The sequence below is a fragment of the Saimiri boliviensis genome, chromosome 13 (assembly GCF_048565385.1).
Source record: "Saimiri boliviensis isolate mSaiBol1 chromosome 13, mSaiBol1.pri, whole genome shotgun sequence".
Lineage (NCBI taxonomy): Eukaryota > Metazoa > Chordata > Mammalia > Primates > Cebidae > Saimiri > Saimiri boliviensis.
In genome coordinates this window covers 33,561,717-33,580,284 of record NC_133461.1, presented here as the reverse complement: position 1 = coordinate 33,580,284, position 18,568 = coordinate 33,561,717, and the positions used below count along the sequence as shown (strand labels likewise).

Genomic DNA, 18,568 nt, shown 5'->3' with positions numbered 1-18,568 from the left:
CAAGGCAGTGACTGTGTTTGCAGACATGTTGCAATATATGGATCATTTATCTCACTATTGACAAAACGAGATACTCATAGTAAAATGTATGTTTCTTCATTCAATCAGTAGATGTTTGTGGAGTGCCTACTGTGTGCCAAGTGCTCTTCCTGTACCTCTGTGATGGTGTGTACAGGCAAGAAGGTGAGATAGGCATTTAATTCAATTAGCAGTTTTAGTTTTACAAAAATGTAAAACTAAAACTATGGTTAAATACCACAAAGATAAGTGACATGGTTTCATGAAAACTTATATTAGGGGTATTTCTGTAAGATAGGCGACTCTCCCCAGGATTGATCTGAAGCCAGAACATGAAGAAAACATTAATTAGGGGCTCTGGTAGGTACCAAGAATAAGATAATGAAACAACAGAGGAAAAAAATGGTAGGAGTTAGGGCCCAAGATCCTGGCCTGGCATCACCATGGAGCCTCTCCATGGACTTTGGTTCCCAGAACTAGAAAAGTAATGGAGGTAGAGGTGGGAAGAAAGAAGGCTACTGCAAGTCTTGTTTTACCCAGGTCCAAAACAGTCACACCTTTTGTCTCAATTATTTTTAATAATCACTCCTACTAACCCTCAAGATGCCCCAGTATGACTCATCATGCACTGATATCCTAAGGAGCAAAAAACTTAACCTCCATGAGCTCCTCTAGACCTCTGATCCTGTGAGTAAACACAGAGGGCCAGCTAATGTCCAAAGCATAAATAGAAACTAGCAATGCCCCAATTCATAAAAGATAAGTAAGTGGCACTTAATATTTTATGCTGCAAATAAGATTTCTATGTTTTGGTTGAAAATGGAATAGCAGCTTATGTCCACAGCAGTAACGCTAATAAACACCCTCAAGGGGTAGGATTAATTCTCTATATGTTGATGATGGTGGTGTTTCTACTGTAAGTTGCAAGATGAATAAAAAAATTAAATAAATTGTTTTCTTAATTTTCCCCTGGGTATTTACAGGCTTCACTTGAGGAAACTATCTCACGATACTTAGAAAATACTGTAAGTATAAACAGGATTTCACAAAATCAGGCAGGCAGAAAATAACCCTAGGGATTCCAGAAACTAGTGTGAAGGAAATCCTAGTTGCATGACTCCCTTGAATTGTCCCTGTAATGCTGTATGCCATCTGTGTTTTGACTCTTAGCAGGGGCTATAAGGCATGATTTCCTATAGCGTAAGTTCTATAAGCTTCAATGAAAAATAGATAGAGATAAAATGAGATACAAAAAGATAGATAGATAATGACCAACCAAAATTTTCTACATTCATGAAACCAATTATTATATGCTTCTTGGAGGGGTTATTATTTAAAGCAATTTACAAATACTTTTGCTTCTTTAATAGTTCTTAGGCTAATCTATCCTGTAAGTTTACTATAAATTGGGGTTATAATAAACCTTATGGAATGCTTCTTTGTGCTAGTAGCATGGCTTAAAATCCATCTGGAACAGTGAAAGAATATTTTTATTAAAAATAGCTTTAATATCTCCAAACGATGTATTCACTATCCATTCCCATTGTGGTTTTGTAGACACTGATTATGTTATGCCTCTAGCACCTGGTTCAGATTTTAATTTTAGCTGGAGAGAGTGAGTCCTAAGGAAGATGCTGGAGACATTCCTTTAGAATCAATGTAGGGGAAACACAGTTGACAAAGTTCGGAGGAGTGATCTTGAATGACAATGATTTTTTTTTTTCCTGACACATTTGTCTAGCAGTCTCAAGGTTCCTTTTGAGACTATCTAAGAGTTTCCTCAAGAAAGCAATAAGTGCATAATATAAGTTTAAAGATTCCTTTGCATGCTAACCCCCAAACACAACAACACTCCTAGAATCTACAAGGATTTGAAGGCTTAGGACAATTCTTGTATGTTTCTTTCCTTCCCCCATTTCTTCTCTATGCTCTTGATTGGTCCACTTTCTCCCATGTAGGAGTCACACTTCTCCCCTTAATTTCTTAACCTGGACTGGTTTTACTGGTTAAAGTGGTTCCTTATGAGCGACTTGTACAGAGATGTTGAACTCTAAGACTAAGTACAAGCTCAAATGAACTGGAACAGGAGGAAGCGAGGAAAAACATACATTTGAAGAGAAACAAGGACAGAAATAAGAGGCTGCCAGAGTTAGGTGAAAGAACACAGGGAGTCCGGAAGTTCCGATCCTCTCCTGGGATTTGCCCTCTTTGGCAGGACTCTCCATTGTTCCGGTCTCAGCTTCTCCAATTGTAAAAATGTACAAAGGCATTGGGCTATGTGACCTTTAGGGCCCCTCCTTCCTCTCTCTAAAGATTGCATTAAACCAAGGTAGGTCAAGATTCCTGTTACTCTGGGAGAAAAGGCAACAATGAAAGCATGCTGACTGATGTTCAAAACCAGTGCAATATATCTTTACCACTTCGATTGAGAAAACCTCTATAAAACATTTTATCAATAAAGGTGGCTCTTCACGTAGGTATTCATTTCCAACTTTCAGACTTTTGATGTTAAATATTAAGTAGCTTCAACATGCTCATCTTTGTTTCTCTCTCTCTCTACCTTTTCACTCCATTCACCCCTAGGCTTACGAGAGGCCCCAGAAACATTCAGCTCTCCATTATGACACAGGCCTCCCCCAGGACTTCACCGGTGACACCTTAAAACCAAAGCACCAGCAAAAAAGCAGCAGCCAGAATCACATGGACTGGTCCACCAACTCTGACAGCGGACCCGTCACTCAGAATTGCTTCATCAGTCCAGAGTCTGGCAGAGAAACTGCAAGCACCAGCAAGATCCCAGCTCTTGAGCCCGTGGCTTCCTTTGCAAAGGCCCAGGGTAAGAAAGGCAGTGCAGGGAACACATGGAGTCAGTTGTCTAACAGTAACAAAGATCTGCTCTTGGGAGGTGTGGCTCCATCCCCAAGCAGCCACAGCTCACCAGCCCCACCCAGCAGCTCTGCTGAGTGCAATGGGCTTCAGCCCTTGGTGGATCAAGATGGAGGAGGCACAAAGGAGCCCCCAGAACCACCTACTGTGAGCAGCAAGAAAAAGTCCAGTAAAAAAGATGTGATAAGTCAGACCATACCAAACACGGACCTGGATTGGGTCAAGAATGCCCAGAAAGCATTCGACAATACAGAAGGGAAAAGGGAAAGTTATTCTGCAGATAGTGCCCAAGAGGCATCACCAGCCAGGCAGAACGTGAGTTCTGCTAGTAATCCTGAAAATGACCCAAGTCATGTCCGGATTACTATCCCCATCAAGGCACCCTCTCTGGATCCAACCAACCATAAGAGGAAAAAGAGACAGTCCATTAAAGCGGTGGTGGAAAAGATCATTCCAGAGAAAGCCCTGGCTTCTGGACTCACTATGAGCAGTGAAGTCGTTAACAGGATACTTTCCAGCTCTGAGGGGAATAAGAAGGATCCCCGTGTCCCTAAGTTGGGTAAAATGATAGAGAATGAGACCCCCTCAGTTGGCCTTGAAACTGGTGGAAATGCCGAGAAAGTTATCCCAGGAGGTGTGTCTAAGCCGCGGAAGCCGCCCATGGTCATGACATCTCCAACGTGCGCAGATCACTCTCCATCAAGAAAGCTGCCAGAAATCCAGCATCCAAAATTTGCTGCAAAACGAAGGTGGACTTGCAGCAAACCGAAACCAAGCAGCATGCTTCGAGAGGCAGTTATGGCCACCTCTGATAAACTGATGCTGGAACCCCCATCTGCGTATCCCATCACCCCATCCAGCCCTCTGTACACCAACACAGACAGTCTTACTGTGATCACTCCAGTCAAAAAGAAGCGGGGACGACCAAAGAAGCAGCCTTTGCTCACAGTTGAGACAATTCACGAGGGTACTTCCACCAGCCCCGTCAGTCCCATCAGCCGAGAGTTTCCTGGCACTAAGAAAAGAAAGCGACGACGCAATCTAGCGAAGTTGGCCCAGCTAGTGCCAGGAGAGGACAAACCCATGAGTGAGATGAAATTTCACAAGAAAGTTGGAAAGCTCGGCGTGTTGGATAAGAAGACCATCAAAACTATCAATAAGATGAAGACACTAAAGAGGAAAAACATCTTGAACCAGATCTTGTCCTGTTCCAGCAGCGTTGCTCTGAAGGCAAAAGCTCCCCCAGAGACCAGCCCTGGGGCAGCAGCCATTGAAAGCAAACTGGGCAAGCAGATTAATGTCAGCAAGAGGGGAACCATCTACATTGGCAAGAAGCGGGGCAGGAAGCCAAGAGCAGAGCTGCCACCCCCATCCGAAGAACCCAAAACAGCCATCAAGCACCCCAGGCCTGTTTCTAGCCAGCCGGATGTTCCAGCCGTGCCTTCCAACTTTCAGTCACTTGTGGCGTCTTCACCAGCAGCTATGCACCCACTTTCAACACAGTTAGGTGGGTCAAATGGCAACCTGAGCCCTGCCAGCACTGAAACCAATTTTTCAGAGTTGAAAACTATGCCAAATCTCCAGCCCATCAGTGCTCTTCCAACCAAAACCCAAAAGGGAATACACAGTGGAACCTGGAAGCTGTCTCCACCCAGACTGATGGCCAACTCCCCTTCACACCTGTGCGAGATTGGCTCCCTAAAGGAAATCACGCTGTCCCCTGTGAGCGAGTCCCACAGTGAGGAGACGATCCCCAGCGACAGCGGCATTGGGACAGACAACAATAGCACTTCTGACCAAGCGGAGAAGAGTTCAGAATCCCGAAGGCGGTACTCTTTTGACTTCTGCTCCCTGGACAACCCGGAGGCCATTCCGTCAGACACCAGCACAAAGAACCGGCATGGCCACCGGCAGAAGCATCTCATTGTGGACAACTTTCTGGCCCACGAAAGCCTCAAGAAGCCAAAGCACAAGAGGAAACGGAAAAGCCTGCAAAACCGCGATGACCTCCAGTTTCTGGCAGACCTGGAGGAGCTCATCACCAAGTTCCAAGTGTTCAGGATCTCCCACCGGAGTTACACCTTCTACCACGAGAATCCATATCCCAGCATTTTTCGTATTAATTTTGATCACTATTACCCGGTGCCATATATCCAGTATGACCCGTTGCTCTATCTTCGTAGGACTTCAGACTTGAAGTCAAAGAAGAAGCGTGGTAGGCCTGCAAAAACCAATGACACCATGACAAAGGTGCCTTTTTTACAAGGGTTCAGCTACCCTATTCCCAGTGGAAGTTACTATGCACCCTATGGAATGCCTTACACATCAATGCCTATGATGAACCTTGGTTATTACGGTCAGTACCCAGCTCCTTTGTACCTATCGCACACGCTTGGAGCAGCCTCCCCATTCATGAGGCCAACAGTGCCACCACCTCAGTTCCACACAAACTCCCACGTAAAGATGTCCGGTGCAGCTAAGCATAAAGCTAAGCATGGAGTACACCTGCAGGGACCTGTTAGCATGGGCCTCGGTGACATGCAGCCTTCTCTGAACCCTCCCAAGGTTGGCAGCGCCAGTCTGTCCAGCGGTCGGCTCCATAAGAGGAAACACAAACACAAGCATAAGCACAAGGAAGACCGGCTCCTAGGGACCCACGACAACCTGAGCGGTCTCTTTGCAGGCAAAGCCACAGGCTTCTCCAGCCACATCTTGAGCGAGCGGCTGAGTAGCTCAGACAAAGAGCTCCCGCTGGTGAGTGAGAAGAACAAGCATAAGGAGAAACAGAAGCACCAGCACAGTGAAGCCAGCCACAAAGCTTCCAAGAACAACTTTGAGGTGGACACCCTGTCTACACTGTCACTTTCCGATGCCCAGCATTGGACACAGGCCAAGGAAAAAGGAGACTTGAGCAGTGAGCCTGTGGACTCATGCACGAAAAGATACTCTGGCAGTGGCGGGGATGGTGGCAGCACGAGATCGGAGAACCTGGACGTGTTCAGTGAAATGAACCCTTCTAATGACAAGTGGGACGGTGATGTGAGTGGGAATAAAAGGAGGAGCTATGAAGGCTTTGGGACGTACAGGGAAAAGGACATCCAAGCTTTCAAGATGAACCGCAAGGAGAGAAGTTCTTATGACTCCTCCATGTCTCCAGGTAAGGCTAACTTTTTCTTCAGACTTGGAACGTCTGATTATTTAATTGCTGGGCTTTGCACCTTAGACACGTCTGTGAACGTTGTGTTCACTAGCTTGCAAAGACGTGGGAATCAAATTAAAATGGATCTCCGCGCACATTGGAGTTCGCCGCACATTTTATAGAATGTTTACTTGGTATCTACAATCTTTCCTCTTTCCTGGAGCCATTGTTTGAGAAATTGTGAAGCCATAACCCTAATACCTGCCTAGGCTATAGTCATACACACTAGAGTTATGTTTTTTATTAAAGAGGCTGTTCTTGGGTCCTCATCTGATCTAATGGTACAGTTTACTGTTTGGATACAGCCTCTAAAACTTATTAGGAATACCAGTGAGATCCAAGAATGCCAAGCCTGGAAGGAAATGACTAGCTTGTTTATCTGGCATGCCAGCTCCAGAAGTCACACATCTTACATGAGAAGTCCACTGCAGCGCCATTAGAAGCTGATAGCCAGTGAATCCTGAAGTCTAACTTATCAGGTAGCCACAGCCCTGGGCCCTATTGTTTCCATTTTTGCCATGGGCATTTGATAAGCTGTCCTGGGCGGGCCCCTAAAATGAAGACTTGACTACATTCAGATACTTGTCATTTTTGCGCATTAAGTGGAAGGAGGCAGGCTGGAAGGTGGTGTGTGCCTCCTGCTTCCAGGAGACCATATAACTGTGTCTCTCTGCATGCCCTCTAGAAAGGGATTTTTCTTACTAATTTAAACCGAAATGTCGGTTGCTACTAGGAAGACCCTGTTCCTTGTCAGTTGCTGGCATAATTTCCTTGCTAACCTCCCCAGCCACACAAATCCTGCCCCACTTTTAGGGCCTCACATTTCGGCAAAAGTATCTCTTTGACCCTGGCCTTACAGCACTTATGGTAAGACTCATATAGAAGATTAGAGCAGTTATTTATTAAGAAAATAGTAGAAACTTCTTACCTAGGAATTGCAGAAGCTAAAAAAAAAAAAAGAAAGAAAAATTATTGTGTTCCGCCTGCGCCCAAATAATATAAAACCCTCTGACTAAAGCCAGGCTTTAAAAAACCAATCATCCATGTGTTTAAGGTTTCGTGTAAGAATTCACTTCTGTGTATGTGTACCACTCACTTGTCCTCTCCCTTCCCAGGGAGCCCGTATTTCTTGAAGGCAAGAATAGTCTATTCATGAAGAATTAGAGACATTTTCTAGGCCAGCAGATTTCAGAAAGAAATATGATTATGAGGTAGAAACTACTTAAAGATCGCCCCAAATTACCACTAGCTTGTGAGTTGTAGTGGTAGATGTTCTCCTTGGTTAATGAAGAGACCAATTAGCAGAGTCACATCTCCTGCATTTGCTCAAGGTAATAAATGACCTACACTTTGTGTCTGCCCAAAGTGGATGTGCTCATCTGGGCTTCATCATTTCTCATCATCAGACTTTGTGGAAGGTGCTTGGTTTTATGCAGAGAGCAGACTAAGCCCACCTGGACAGGATCTTGCAAAGCATGTGGGAAACACTGTTGATCTCTTTCAGCATGATAAAACTGGTCATGGGAACTACACTAGCTGTGGACAGAAGATGTTCTTATTTTTGTAATTGTATGAGCCTTATTTAGCTAGAAAATAATGATGAGGGGTTATTGTTAAGAATCTACAAGCAAAACTCCTAACTTAACAGACCCAAAGGACAAAATCTCAAGAAGCTAAAACCAGACGTTGTTGCAAGTTAGGTTTCTCAGCAATTTTACCAGTATTTGCCTGTGGCCACACTGTATTACTGAATGCTGGTTGACTTCATAAAGTTTCCCAGCTGGGGCTCACATCCAGTCACTGTGTGCCCCCACTTTAGTTGTATTGCTTTTTATATGTTTGCACTTAATATAATGCTCATTACTTCATTAAAACTCCTCCTTATCCCTGTCCCATCTTCTCCTGTGATCGTCAGCCAGACACTTGAGGTGGGGAGAAATAGGTATCATGACAATGTCATGAAAGAGAACTGGATTCTACCTGAAGAACTGAATACAAGGCCCAACTCTGTTACTAATTCTCTATGTGGCCTTAAGCATGGGATTACACTTCTTTCAGGTACTGTCTGCCCATCTGTAACTTAAGGGGTTGGGCCAGACCTCTTGTATATAGTGTGCCTCCATTTTGAAAGCCATTTCACATAAGTTTCTGTGTAATGCCTTTCCTGCAATCTTAAAAGACTGGCACTTTTATTCCTATATTTACAGATCAGGATACTGAGGCTCAAAGAGATCAAGTGAACTCTCTAGGTTCAAAAAGCCATTGGTCTTGATTCTAAGCCCAGAACTTTGCCTGCTGCATTGAAGCTTGACTGCCTGTCACTGAGTGAGTGAAAGCTGTATTTAGAACACAGCCCTTGGTGCCCAGTCCAGTGCTCCTCTATGTCATGTCTGTGCTTTCAGAATCTTACTCATCCTCAGATCACATGCTCTTCCCTAAGGTGTCTGCACAGTGATTATGTGATGATTACAGAAGAGAGTAATTAAGGAAAGAAGACATCCCTTTATTCAATTCCTGACCAGTGTAGAAGGAATCCTTATGGCCTTACCTTTTCTGAATATCAGCCTGGAGACACACCATGGACAGAACTTCTACCTCTGTCCTTACTAACATCCAGCTCTCTGAGTTATTTTTGCCACTGCTTTGTGTCTACCTCTGTCCTCTATGAGCTTATTTTTTTCCAGAACTTTGATGAATCATAATTGTTGGTGGCTGCTGCATCTCTGTGAGCTATGCCTGATGTTCCTGCATATCTCATTGAGCTTCTTACTGAGACAGACCAGATTCCCTCTTATTCCCCTCCCATCCAAGCCTTAGCCTCATTGCCTATATCTCGAATGTCTCCTTCATTGCTATGCCTCAAAGCATGAGAGAAAAATATCTTTAGCATCACATAGAATCCAATGTCAGGGTTTGTCAAAGCTCCCTGAAGAGCGTTCACCTTAATGTGATACACACTGAAGAGTGCTAAGTTCCAAGAAAAGACAGGAGGCAGATGAGATGAGGCTGAGCCTACTAGATGCATTAAGAGCTTTCAGTGACTTTATCTGTGTGGAGGTGTGTATTCAGCTGGATGATACTGAGGGTCATGATTGGAAATAAGCATCTGCACTTTCTATAACTTCTCTCCCTCCACCTTTTCCTTCTTCACACTTGATTCATTTCCTTAGCATCTGAATGTCCTATTTCACATGAGCTATTCTTCTCTAAAATAGATACAGTATAAATATAGATGTCATCCTTTAGCCTGTTGAGTACCAGACCTAGGAGCAGAGTTAAGAGAAGGCTTTGAGTGTTCCCTGAAATCAGAGCTAAAAAAGACACCATATAAATGTGAGTCATTACCATTGTGGAGAGAGGAATTAGAGACCCTGTTTAGCAATAGCAGCAGTTGGACACTCCATTTCCTCTTTCTTGCTTGGGAAATCTTTCATTTGTTGTCTCCCTGGCCCAGCAGATGGCTGCATTGTCTCGTTAGCCCTCTTCCAATATACCTACAGATAGGATGCAGTACGGACTCCTGAACATTTTTCTGTATTTTACTCCTCCTTTTTTTGGTTTCAGAATGCAGTGGCTCTTTTGGCCTGTTTTCTAAATGCATACCATCTGCTAAATGTCCATTTATAAAAATGCTTGCCTGGGGCCAGAAAATGGATAAATAGTGGGAAGGTGCAATCTCAGAATTGGTATAAGCCTCATCGGCCCCTATTTGGGCCTCTCTGTGGGCAGGCATTGCCATCTCTTGCACACTAATATGCAGCAGAGGGCCAGAAGAGCAAGTGCATAGGCCAGGGATGACAATGCATAGTCAGAATGATACCATGTGCCCTCAAAGCCAAGTTTTCATAAGGTGGTGGAAGAGTGATGAGTGACATTTTTTCTTCAAACCACTTGGAAACAATCTTTGCATACTTTGTCCTAAAGTTATGCGAGATACTGAGACCTCGTGACAACTGCTGTCCAAACTCGTATCAGATAATTTTAAAAAAACAGTGAGATGCGTGAATCTACATGTGTTACCTCTTAGTTTAATACCATCGTTAAAAAGGTAGCTATCGCAAGTTCCCAAACATCAAGTACTTTCCTCACGATGAGTGGATGCTGAGAACTGATTCTGAGTGCACATCTCAGATATCCAAATCCTGCCATGTAGGTAGCTGGATTCCCTGGTACCTGATCCCCTCCACCTCTCCTTGTGGCTTCTATCTTGCCCTTTGCCAATTCCTCTTATCAGCACTGTAGAAATTAGAGGAGGCAGTCTCTGCTGTCACTCACTGGCAGGATATGGATGTCCAAGCCAAAAATAATACAAAAATCTCTTCCAAGCAATTATCCAGATGAGGGAATTAACCACATGGATGAAATGTCATGAAAACTATATGAAAGAAACCTTTGAGGATCATTTCCTTAAAATGGAATAAAAGGAAGAAGAGGACTAATGGAAGGAGAAAATTAAGACCAGGAATAAAGAGAGTAAAACCTGGGAAGCTGATGAAATATAGTCTTTTTAACCTTAATCCAAGTCCAATTCTGCGTCCTCTTGTGGGAAGAAATGAAAGATTAATTAGCTAATGGCTACCGTGCAGTTTACCTAAGATTAGGAAGCTCTGTCCAAGTCTTATCTCTCACACTAACTAGCTGAAAGACCTCTTCTGTTTTTTGACTTTCAGTTTTCCAGAATGGAATTATGACAACAAAAGTTCTGATCAGATCTGATAGTCTAGGATTCTAAATACTTCAAATTTATACAAGGGAATTTCAATATGTACACACACACACACACACACACACACACCCCACACACGCACAAGCAGAAGTTGCAGAGAAAATATCCCAGTTATTGACCATGTTGACCAAATGATTAGTTGTTCAATGAAGCTTGAAAACAGATACCATTGGCTGTATATTCATCTATGAGACTCACCCCATTCATCTTTAGCGCTGGCCACTTCACTTAGCCATTGGATTTCTCCTTTGCGAAAGGTGGAACTCCTAGTACTGAGTCCCATCAGCAAATGAGCTTGCTGCTTGTACAGACTGAAACCATAGTCTCCATCTGAGACACAAATAGGTTAGAATACAAATATGAACAATTTTGTGGGGACAGACAGAGCACGCTTGGATTTGTATTTAGACTCAGAATTAAGTGAATCTTAATGTAGCACAAATACCTCATTCTGCTGATGAGCACAGTGAGGCTTAAGAAGGTCAGGTGATTCATCTCATCTCATGATACATATTTAATTGGGTGAAGAGCTCAGACTGGGAACCTTCATATCAGGGAGAGGGGCAGGGAAAGGGAGAGAGAGAATGAATATGAGAAAAAAACAGAAAGGTGAGTCATGGGAGAGATGTTAAGCTATATGTTTTCTTTTGCTGTGAGCTGTTGTAAAAGGCAAGCATCTCTTTGACAATAATTTGGTTTCCAGGCTATCTCTGGGGACCCATGTTTGGGACTAGAAACGATCTTTGTGGCTCTGATGGAAGTCATTTTTTTTTCCTTTCCTGTCTTAACAATTGCACATAGTTATTTTATTGAGTGTCCCAAGGTTCCTCCTAAGGTTTCCTTTTGGAAACCAAGAATTAATCAAATTAAATGATATAACTCATAACTTTATAGCAATGAAACAAAAAAAAAATAACTTAGACTCATAGCATCTCTTTTGCTACATTGAAATCAGAAATCGAGCAATTCTACCTTTGAAGCTCGAAGTCCCCAAGCCATTTATCTTCCCACAGTTGGCAAACGTTCTCCTGTCCTGGTGAAAGTTTTTATTTATACCTCTGTGGGATTGGGAAATTATGCAGATTCAGGTGTGGGTACAGAGAAGTTAACAATTTTGACAGACTTGGCTTTGCTCAAATACGGATCCTTTCTTGGCTGGAGAAATCAGGAAGCATGGCTTCGAAAGGCTGGCCTGTCACTGGGCAGAGATAAGCTAGGCACCTTTGGAAGGAAATTCCAGAAAACCATCTCCTCACTTCATAAAAGATCAAGTGATGAATACTTTTAAACTTGTGGCCTAGGCTTGAGCCAGTACAGCACTTAATCCAAGTTGGCTGAATTCCAGTGGAAGTGATCAGGACAAGAGAAAATTTTTAAATGATTTATTTAGTGCGTGGTATGTATAAGGCTTGTGGCAATCCCAGGAAGAAATCAAAGATAAATAACTCATTGCTTTTGCCTTCAGAGAGGCTACAATCCAGGAGGATCCCTGTAATTTAGAGGAACAAACCAGCAGCACCTCCTCATGTTATAAAGCCGGCTGTAAGAGCCATCAGAAGCCACAGAGAAAGAGCAAGGGCTGTCCAAATGACTTGTGAGCCACCTTTGTGTTCTCAGCTCGGGAGGGGATGTGGGATCCAGAAATACTCTTCATAGTCGTCACCACATGAGATGGATCTTGAATGATGCAAGATGCTTTTGGAGAGTGGAGATAGTATGGGTAGGGATGGGAGATTGAGTAGGAAGCATAACCTAGTACAGCAGCAAACAAAGGTACATAGGCGGAAACACACAAGAAATCTTTGGGAAAACATGCATATTGCAGCTTTTTGTTTTTGTTTTTGTTTTTCTGAGACAGAGTCTCACTCTGTTGCCCAGGCTGGAATACAGTGGTACAATCTCCCCTCACTGCAACCTCCACCTCCTGGGTTCAAGCAATTCTCTTCCTTCAGCCTCCCAAGTAACTGGGACTCCAGGCACACACCCAGCTAATTTTTGTATTTTTAGTAGAGATGGGGGGGTCTCACCATATTGGCCAGGCTGGTCTTTATCTCCTGACCTCAAGTGATCCATCTGCCTCAGCCTCCCAAAGTGCTGAGATTACAGGCGTGAGCCACCACTACCAGCCCATAGTTCTTTTTATATATTGGGATTTGGATCTGTAGTTGGGGCACATTGCCAGATAAAGTGAGGAAAGAATGTTGTGGTTAGGATCTTCTTCCCATACTCTGAGGCTTGTACTTAATCAAGTGAGCAGTAGCAAGCCACTTTTTATTTTATTTTATTTTATTTTATTATAAATTTTATTTTATTATTTATTACAGAGTCTTCATTGCCCAGGATCCTAGCTCACTAAACCTCCAACTTCTGGACTGAAGGGATCCTCCTACCTCAACCCCACCAAGTAGCTAGGACTACAGATGTATGCCATCATACCCTGCTAATTTTTTTTTTTTTAATTTTTAATTTTGTAGAGACAGGGTCTTGCTCTGTTGCCCAGGCTGGTCTTGAACTCCTGGGCTCAAGTGATCTGCCCTCCTCCACCTCCTAAAGCACTGGGATTATAGCTGTGAGCCCGTGCCTGGCCAGAAGCTACTTTTTAAACAAGTGAAAGTCATAAAAACGACTAGATTATACTTTATCTTTCTTCCATGACCACTCCTTTTCCCTAACCTCAACTGGGCAAACTTACTTCATGTCTGTACTCTTCATGCTGTGTTGTAATTATTCACTCACTTGTTTGAGTTGTACCCACCACCCTGCCCTTCCTCCTCCACCTTATACCCAGATTATAGCTAATCATGAAAGCATCGTTATCTACAAAGATGCTCAAGCGAAAAATATATTTAAAGAAAGAGCCATCCTTGATTTCAACTCTTTCCTTCTCTAACTAAAGTCAGAGGTGATTCTTGTGTGTTGCCTCCAGGCACTGAGAGGGTGGGAGTACATGAACAGAATCCCAGAAATCAGAGAGGAAACCCTGCTGGTGTCCAGAGTGATGAGGGGTTTAGGCAGCAGTTGCCAGTGCTGTGCAGAGCTAGACCTAGAGACTCACCAAGGAGAGAGTCAGAGGGAATGAACAGAGGAGGGTGGAAGAGATGCCGCCCACTTTAAGCAGAGAGGCAGAGGAAGCGGGGACCAGGAAGGATGCAGAGAAGGAATGCCAGAAATGCTGGAGAATGCATTTAAGAAGAAAGAAGTGATCAGCAGATGCCAAGTTCATGGAGAATGAAAACAAATGAAAATATGCATGAACATATTATTGACCCTGAAGACAACAGAAATGTTAAACATTATGTATTTGATGTCTCATACGTTTGGAGCCTCCTGGGCTATGTGCCTAGGCCGGATAACAAGGAGTTAATGAATAATGATGAGAGAATGGGGGCTTTAGGTGCAGAAAATGAAAACGTTGTTGTGGTTCCAGCAGTGCCCCAGCTTCTAAGAAGACTGTTTGTGAAGTCAGCCAGCGATGAGAAGTGATGCTTCCATTCTCAATAGGTCTTAAGTCAAAGTTTCTCCAGTTCTGGGAGCAGAAACACAATGTCCCTTATGCTATGTCACCCCACATGACATAGTATAAGGCCAAAAAGGCCATGTGGAGAAAAGGTAATAGTATTTGAAAAGAGGGAAGAGATTTCAGGTCAGCTCCCCCTTCCCTGCCTCACAGACACACAGGCACATAACTTTTGATCATCATGATGACTGAAAATTCCTTTCTGTGGTACTTTGAGTGTTTTCTGTGTCTCTGTGAATATATGGAAGAATGAACAAGTTATCACAAGTTCTAATAAATGGATCTGTGACTGAACACTTGCCATGTACAAAGGATTATAGATGAAACATATAGCATAGTGCCAGGGACAATTAGGGAGACCCGAAGGAAAGAAAAAGAAAGAGGCTAAGTTAGCATTTGTAAAACAACCAGAAAATAAATGCAGACCAAGTTTAATCCATGCTAACCCACTGGCCAACAATGGGAGCTGTGGGGACCCAGGATCAGGAAGGATAACAGTGGAAGACACAGTCTGTGGCTGAAGCTCGGAGTGCACGTGCGTGGTGAGTGCTGCCGCAGCAGGAGTAAAGATATGTGGAGGATACAGGAAGGCACTTGGCTAGATGGAAGTCAGCAGTTGAGTGGGGATGGATTTTTTTTTTTTTTTTTTGCTGCCCAAGCTGGAGTACAATGGCACCATCTTGGCTCACTACAACCTCCACTTCCCAGGTTCAAACCATTCTCCTGCCTCAGCCTCCCAAGTAGCTGGGACTACAGGTGCGCACCACACGACCAGCTAATATTTGTATTTTTAGTAGAGACAGGGTTTCATCGTGTTGACCAGGATGGTCTCAATCTCTTGACCTCATGATCCGCCTGCCTCAGCTTCCCAAAATGCTGGGATTACAGGCGTTAGCCACCGTGCCTGGCCCGGGATGGATTTTTAAGAGGCACAGCTGCTGTGAAGAGGGTATTGAACTGCCTCCAGAGAAAAGGAAGATAGTTGTTAGATGTTCACGGGTGCTGAGTGTGAAATGTTTTGAGCTTAGTGCTAGGTGCTGAGTGGAATGATAAAGTACCAAGAAACTGTCCTCAAAGACCTTATACAACCATCAGGAGACAAGAGATGGATATAGACACATGCCCAAAGCAATTAGCGAGAATAATGGGAGTATATGCACTTAATGACTAGAAATAAAAGCCCACTCTACAAAAAAAGAAACCTATAAAATAACTGTCAGTTACATAAGCTACATGTCATAAAAGCAAGTTGATATTGGTATTTGTCCTGTTACAAGAAAGATTCAGAACCAGCTGGATAACAAGAAGGAGGCATTAAGCAGGGTTGACAGAGTACAGCAGGCCCCAAGAGGTGCCTCTGCTGTGGTTTCCACACTCTCCAGTGCAGGAGCTGGGGAGAAAGGTGGGCAGTGAGTCAATAAGAAGATGGGCCTAACCTTTTTGATGGAGGATCTGAGGACCCAGAGATAAAAAGCTTTCCCTGAGGCTACATCACAGTTGTCCCATACATCTGAACAGGGTGTTAGGCTTTTCAAAGTGCATTTCCTTACTTTCATTTGATCTTCAAAATCCAGTGGGGTCTGCAGATAGGTGTTGCTTTTTCACTTGACAGACAAGGAAATAAAAACCCTAAGTAACCAAGCCATTTTTGTTCAGAAAAAGTGTGAGATCTCAGGTTTCCTGGAATTTTCCCAGCATCCCCCCCACCACCAGTTTTCCCACGACATTTCTTAAGCATTTGACTAGGCCAGTAGTGCAGCATAGCTTCCACGTTATCCCTGAAGAACCCTTGCCAGTGTGTTAAATAGAGGAGCCCAGAATAAGGCACTAGCTAATAGGTAATTTGATCCTTGCTAAAAATAGGTTTTTTTAAAACATATAAAGGGAGCTCTTTGGAAACAAGGTTAGCCAAGCCCAGGGTCTGATGTCAATTCTGTGTGCAAAGCCTTCAGCTCACTTGGGGAAAGAGAACTTGAATGGAGCATGAATGTCCCAAAAATCACAAGGAAGACATATATGGTACACAAAAATACTCTTGTTTGCTAAACTACAAAGCACTAAAACCAACATTTAATCTTTGATTTTAAAATTACAATTTTTAAGGGACTTTACCCACCTACTAGTAAACATACGAAAACTTGCACTTTAAAAATGCTACGCACTGGGCACAGTGGCTCACACCTGTAATCTCAGCACTTTGGGAGACAGAAGCAGGCAGATTGCCTGGGCCCAGGAGTTCAAAACCAGCCTGGGTAACATAGGGAGACCCCCGTCTCTAAAAAAACATTCAAAAATTAGCCACGTGTGGTGGTGTGTGCCTGTAGTCCCAGCTACTTGGGTGGCTGATGTGGGAGGACTCCTTGAGCCCTAGAGTTCAAGGCTGCAGGAAACCACAGTTGTACCACTGTATGACATTGCACTTCAGCCTGGGTAACAGAGCAAGATCCCATTAAAAAAGAAAAGTGATATACACTAAACGTAAAACCAGAATGGAGCCAGCCATTAAGGGACCCATGAGTTCGGGGTTATACCTCAACAGTTTGGGAAGTTGTTAGAGTGGATACCTCATCTCAGTTTGAATGTCCACGAGGAACTGGGGTGTAGGCTGAAGAAACTATGGTTCAAAGTCTGCCTGTCAGGTCTTATATTCCAAGTAAGACCAATAGGCAAAAAAGGTTTCCCTTACAGGATAGGCTTCTTTGTGCTGTTACATTTTTACTTTATTCTAATCACAGTTTAAAAATTATTGAGTGCCTAATATTTATAAAACATAGTCCTGGGCAAAGTGGCAGCTGTAATATGCAAGGGACACCTTGTCATTCTTTAGTAGATGTGTCACAGTCCTACAAGTCTGTGTCAGTATATCTACCAGTAAATAATTAACCTTTTTAGTGCTAAATACTGTTTTTTAATTTGAGGTCCCAATGACAAGGACAATAAAAATAAATTCCCATCTATAAGCCTACAGCATGGGATTATTTGAAAAACGTTTTTATTATCTAAAAAATACCCTGTTAATAAAATTTGAAAACTTCAGAAAAAAATAAATCACCTACAATCCCACTGCCCAGAAGTAGCCGCCATCATAATGTGAACACACAGGGCCACAGCTGATGGTGAGCACTCACCTTGCTTCCTCTTCCGATCTGCCCTTTCTCCAGCCTAACCTAGGAAAATCAACTCACACTCCCCTGCAAGCTGCACTCCATCCTTTGTCTCCTCTTTCCCCACCACCATTATGGTTACCAGGTCTTTTAAGTTTTCTCATGTTTTCCCAGATTTGATCATGATAACCGTTCCTTTTACGTACTGTGTCATTACCCAAACAGGGGAATCTATTTTACAAATAAATGCAGGATGCATTGGGCATGAAAACCATACAGATTTCTAGATTGTCCTGTTTAAAATCTCCAGCAGATTTCAAGTGCCAGGATATCAACTGAGAAAGAGAAAAATTAGGAATGAAGACAATTGCGAAACATTTTCCTTGAGTGTCACTGAGTGTTGAGTGTTTCTTCTTAGAGCAGTGTAAGACAAGGGGAAAGGCAATAAATTTTTCAAAGTTTGAAATTCCAGCTCATCTCAGCAATGTAAAATGTAATCAGCCAGTTTCTGTTACAAATACCATTCCCACTTCGCACACATACTACAACAGACACACACACACACACGCATGCACGTACACACGCATAGAGCACTTAGAACATATCGAGTTATGGCTACTCTCAGTGGTCACTGTTGCCGTCACTCATACCAAGAGCATTTAGAGAAAAGGCACTTGGTATTAATTTTAGGCTTATAACAGAACTACCTTATGCTTGCTGATTACATAAATATTCTAGTGTATCTATGGAAATTCCTAAGAAAATTGTAAAGCTAATAGTTTTCCATTTCAAAAAGCAGCTGTCTTTTTTGTTTTTTCTTCCATTTCTCCTCAGCCAGTAAGTCCACGTCTGTATATGCTCCCAGTTGGACTTCTGCACAAGGGATCAGGCAAAGGAGAAAACAAAATCTTCCGGGAAATTTTTTTTTTTTTTTTTTTTTTTTTTTTTTTTTTTTTTTTAGATAGAGTCTCGTTCTGTCGCCAGGCTGGAGTGCAGTGGCGCAATCTCGACTCACTGCAACCTCTGCCTCCTGGGTTCAAGCGATTCTCCTGCCTCAGCCTCCTGAGTAGCTGGGACTTCAGGCACATGCCACCATGCCTGGCTAAGTTTTTGTGTTG

The 18,568-nt window shown here is 43.1% G+C and overlaps 1 protein-coding gene across 7 annotated transcripts in view; it reads left to right on the top strand.

Annotated features, from left to right (window-relative positions):
* The window catches only part of SETBP1 (SET binding protein 1), a 374,612-nt gene that overhangs the window by 261,346 nt on the left and 94,698 nt on the right, over nucleotides 1–18,568 (top strand). For all 7 annotated transcript variants that reach the window (XM_074383546.1, XM_074383542.1, XM_074383543.1 and 4 more), the window contains one exon: nucleotides 2,602–6,061. In XM_074383546.1, the coding sequence (XP_074239647.1) occupies nucleotides 2,602–6,061 (3,460 nt within the window). The remainder of the gene's footprint in view (nucleotides 1–2,601; nucleotides 6,062–18,568) is intronic.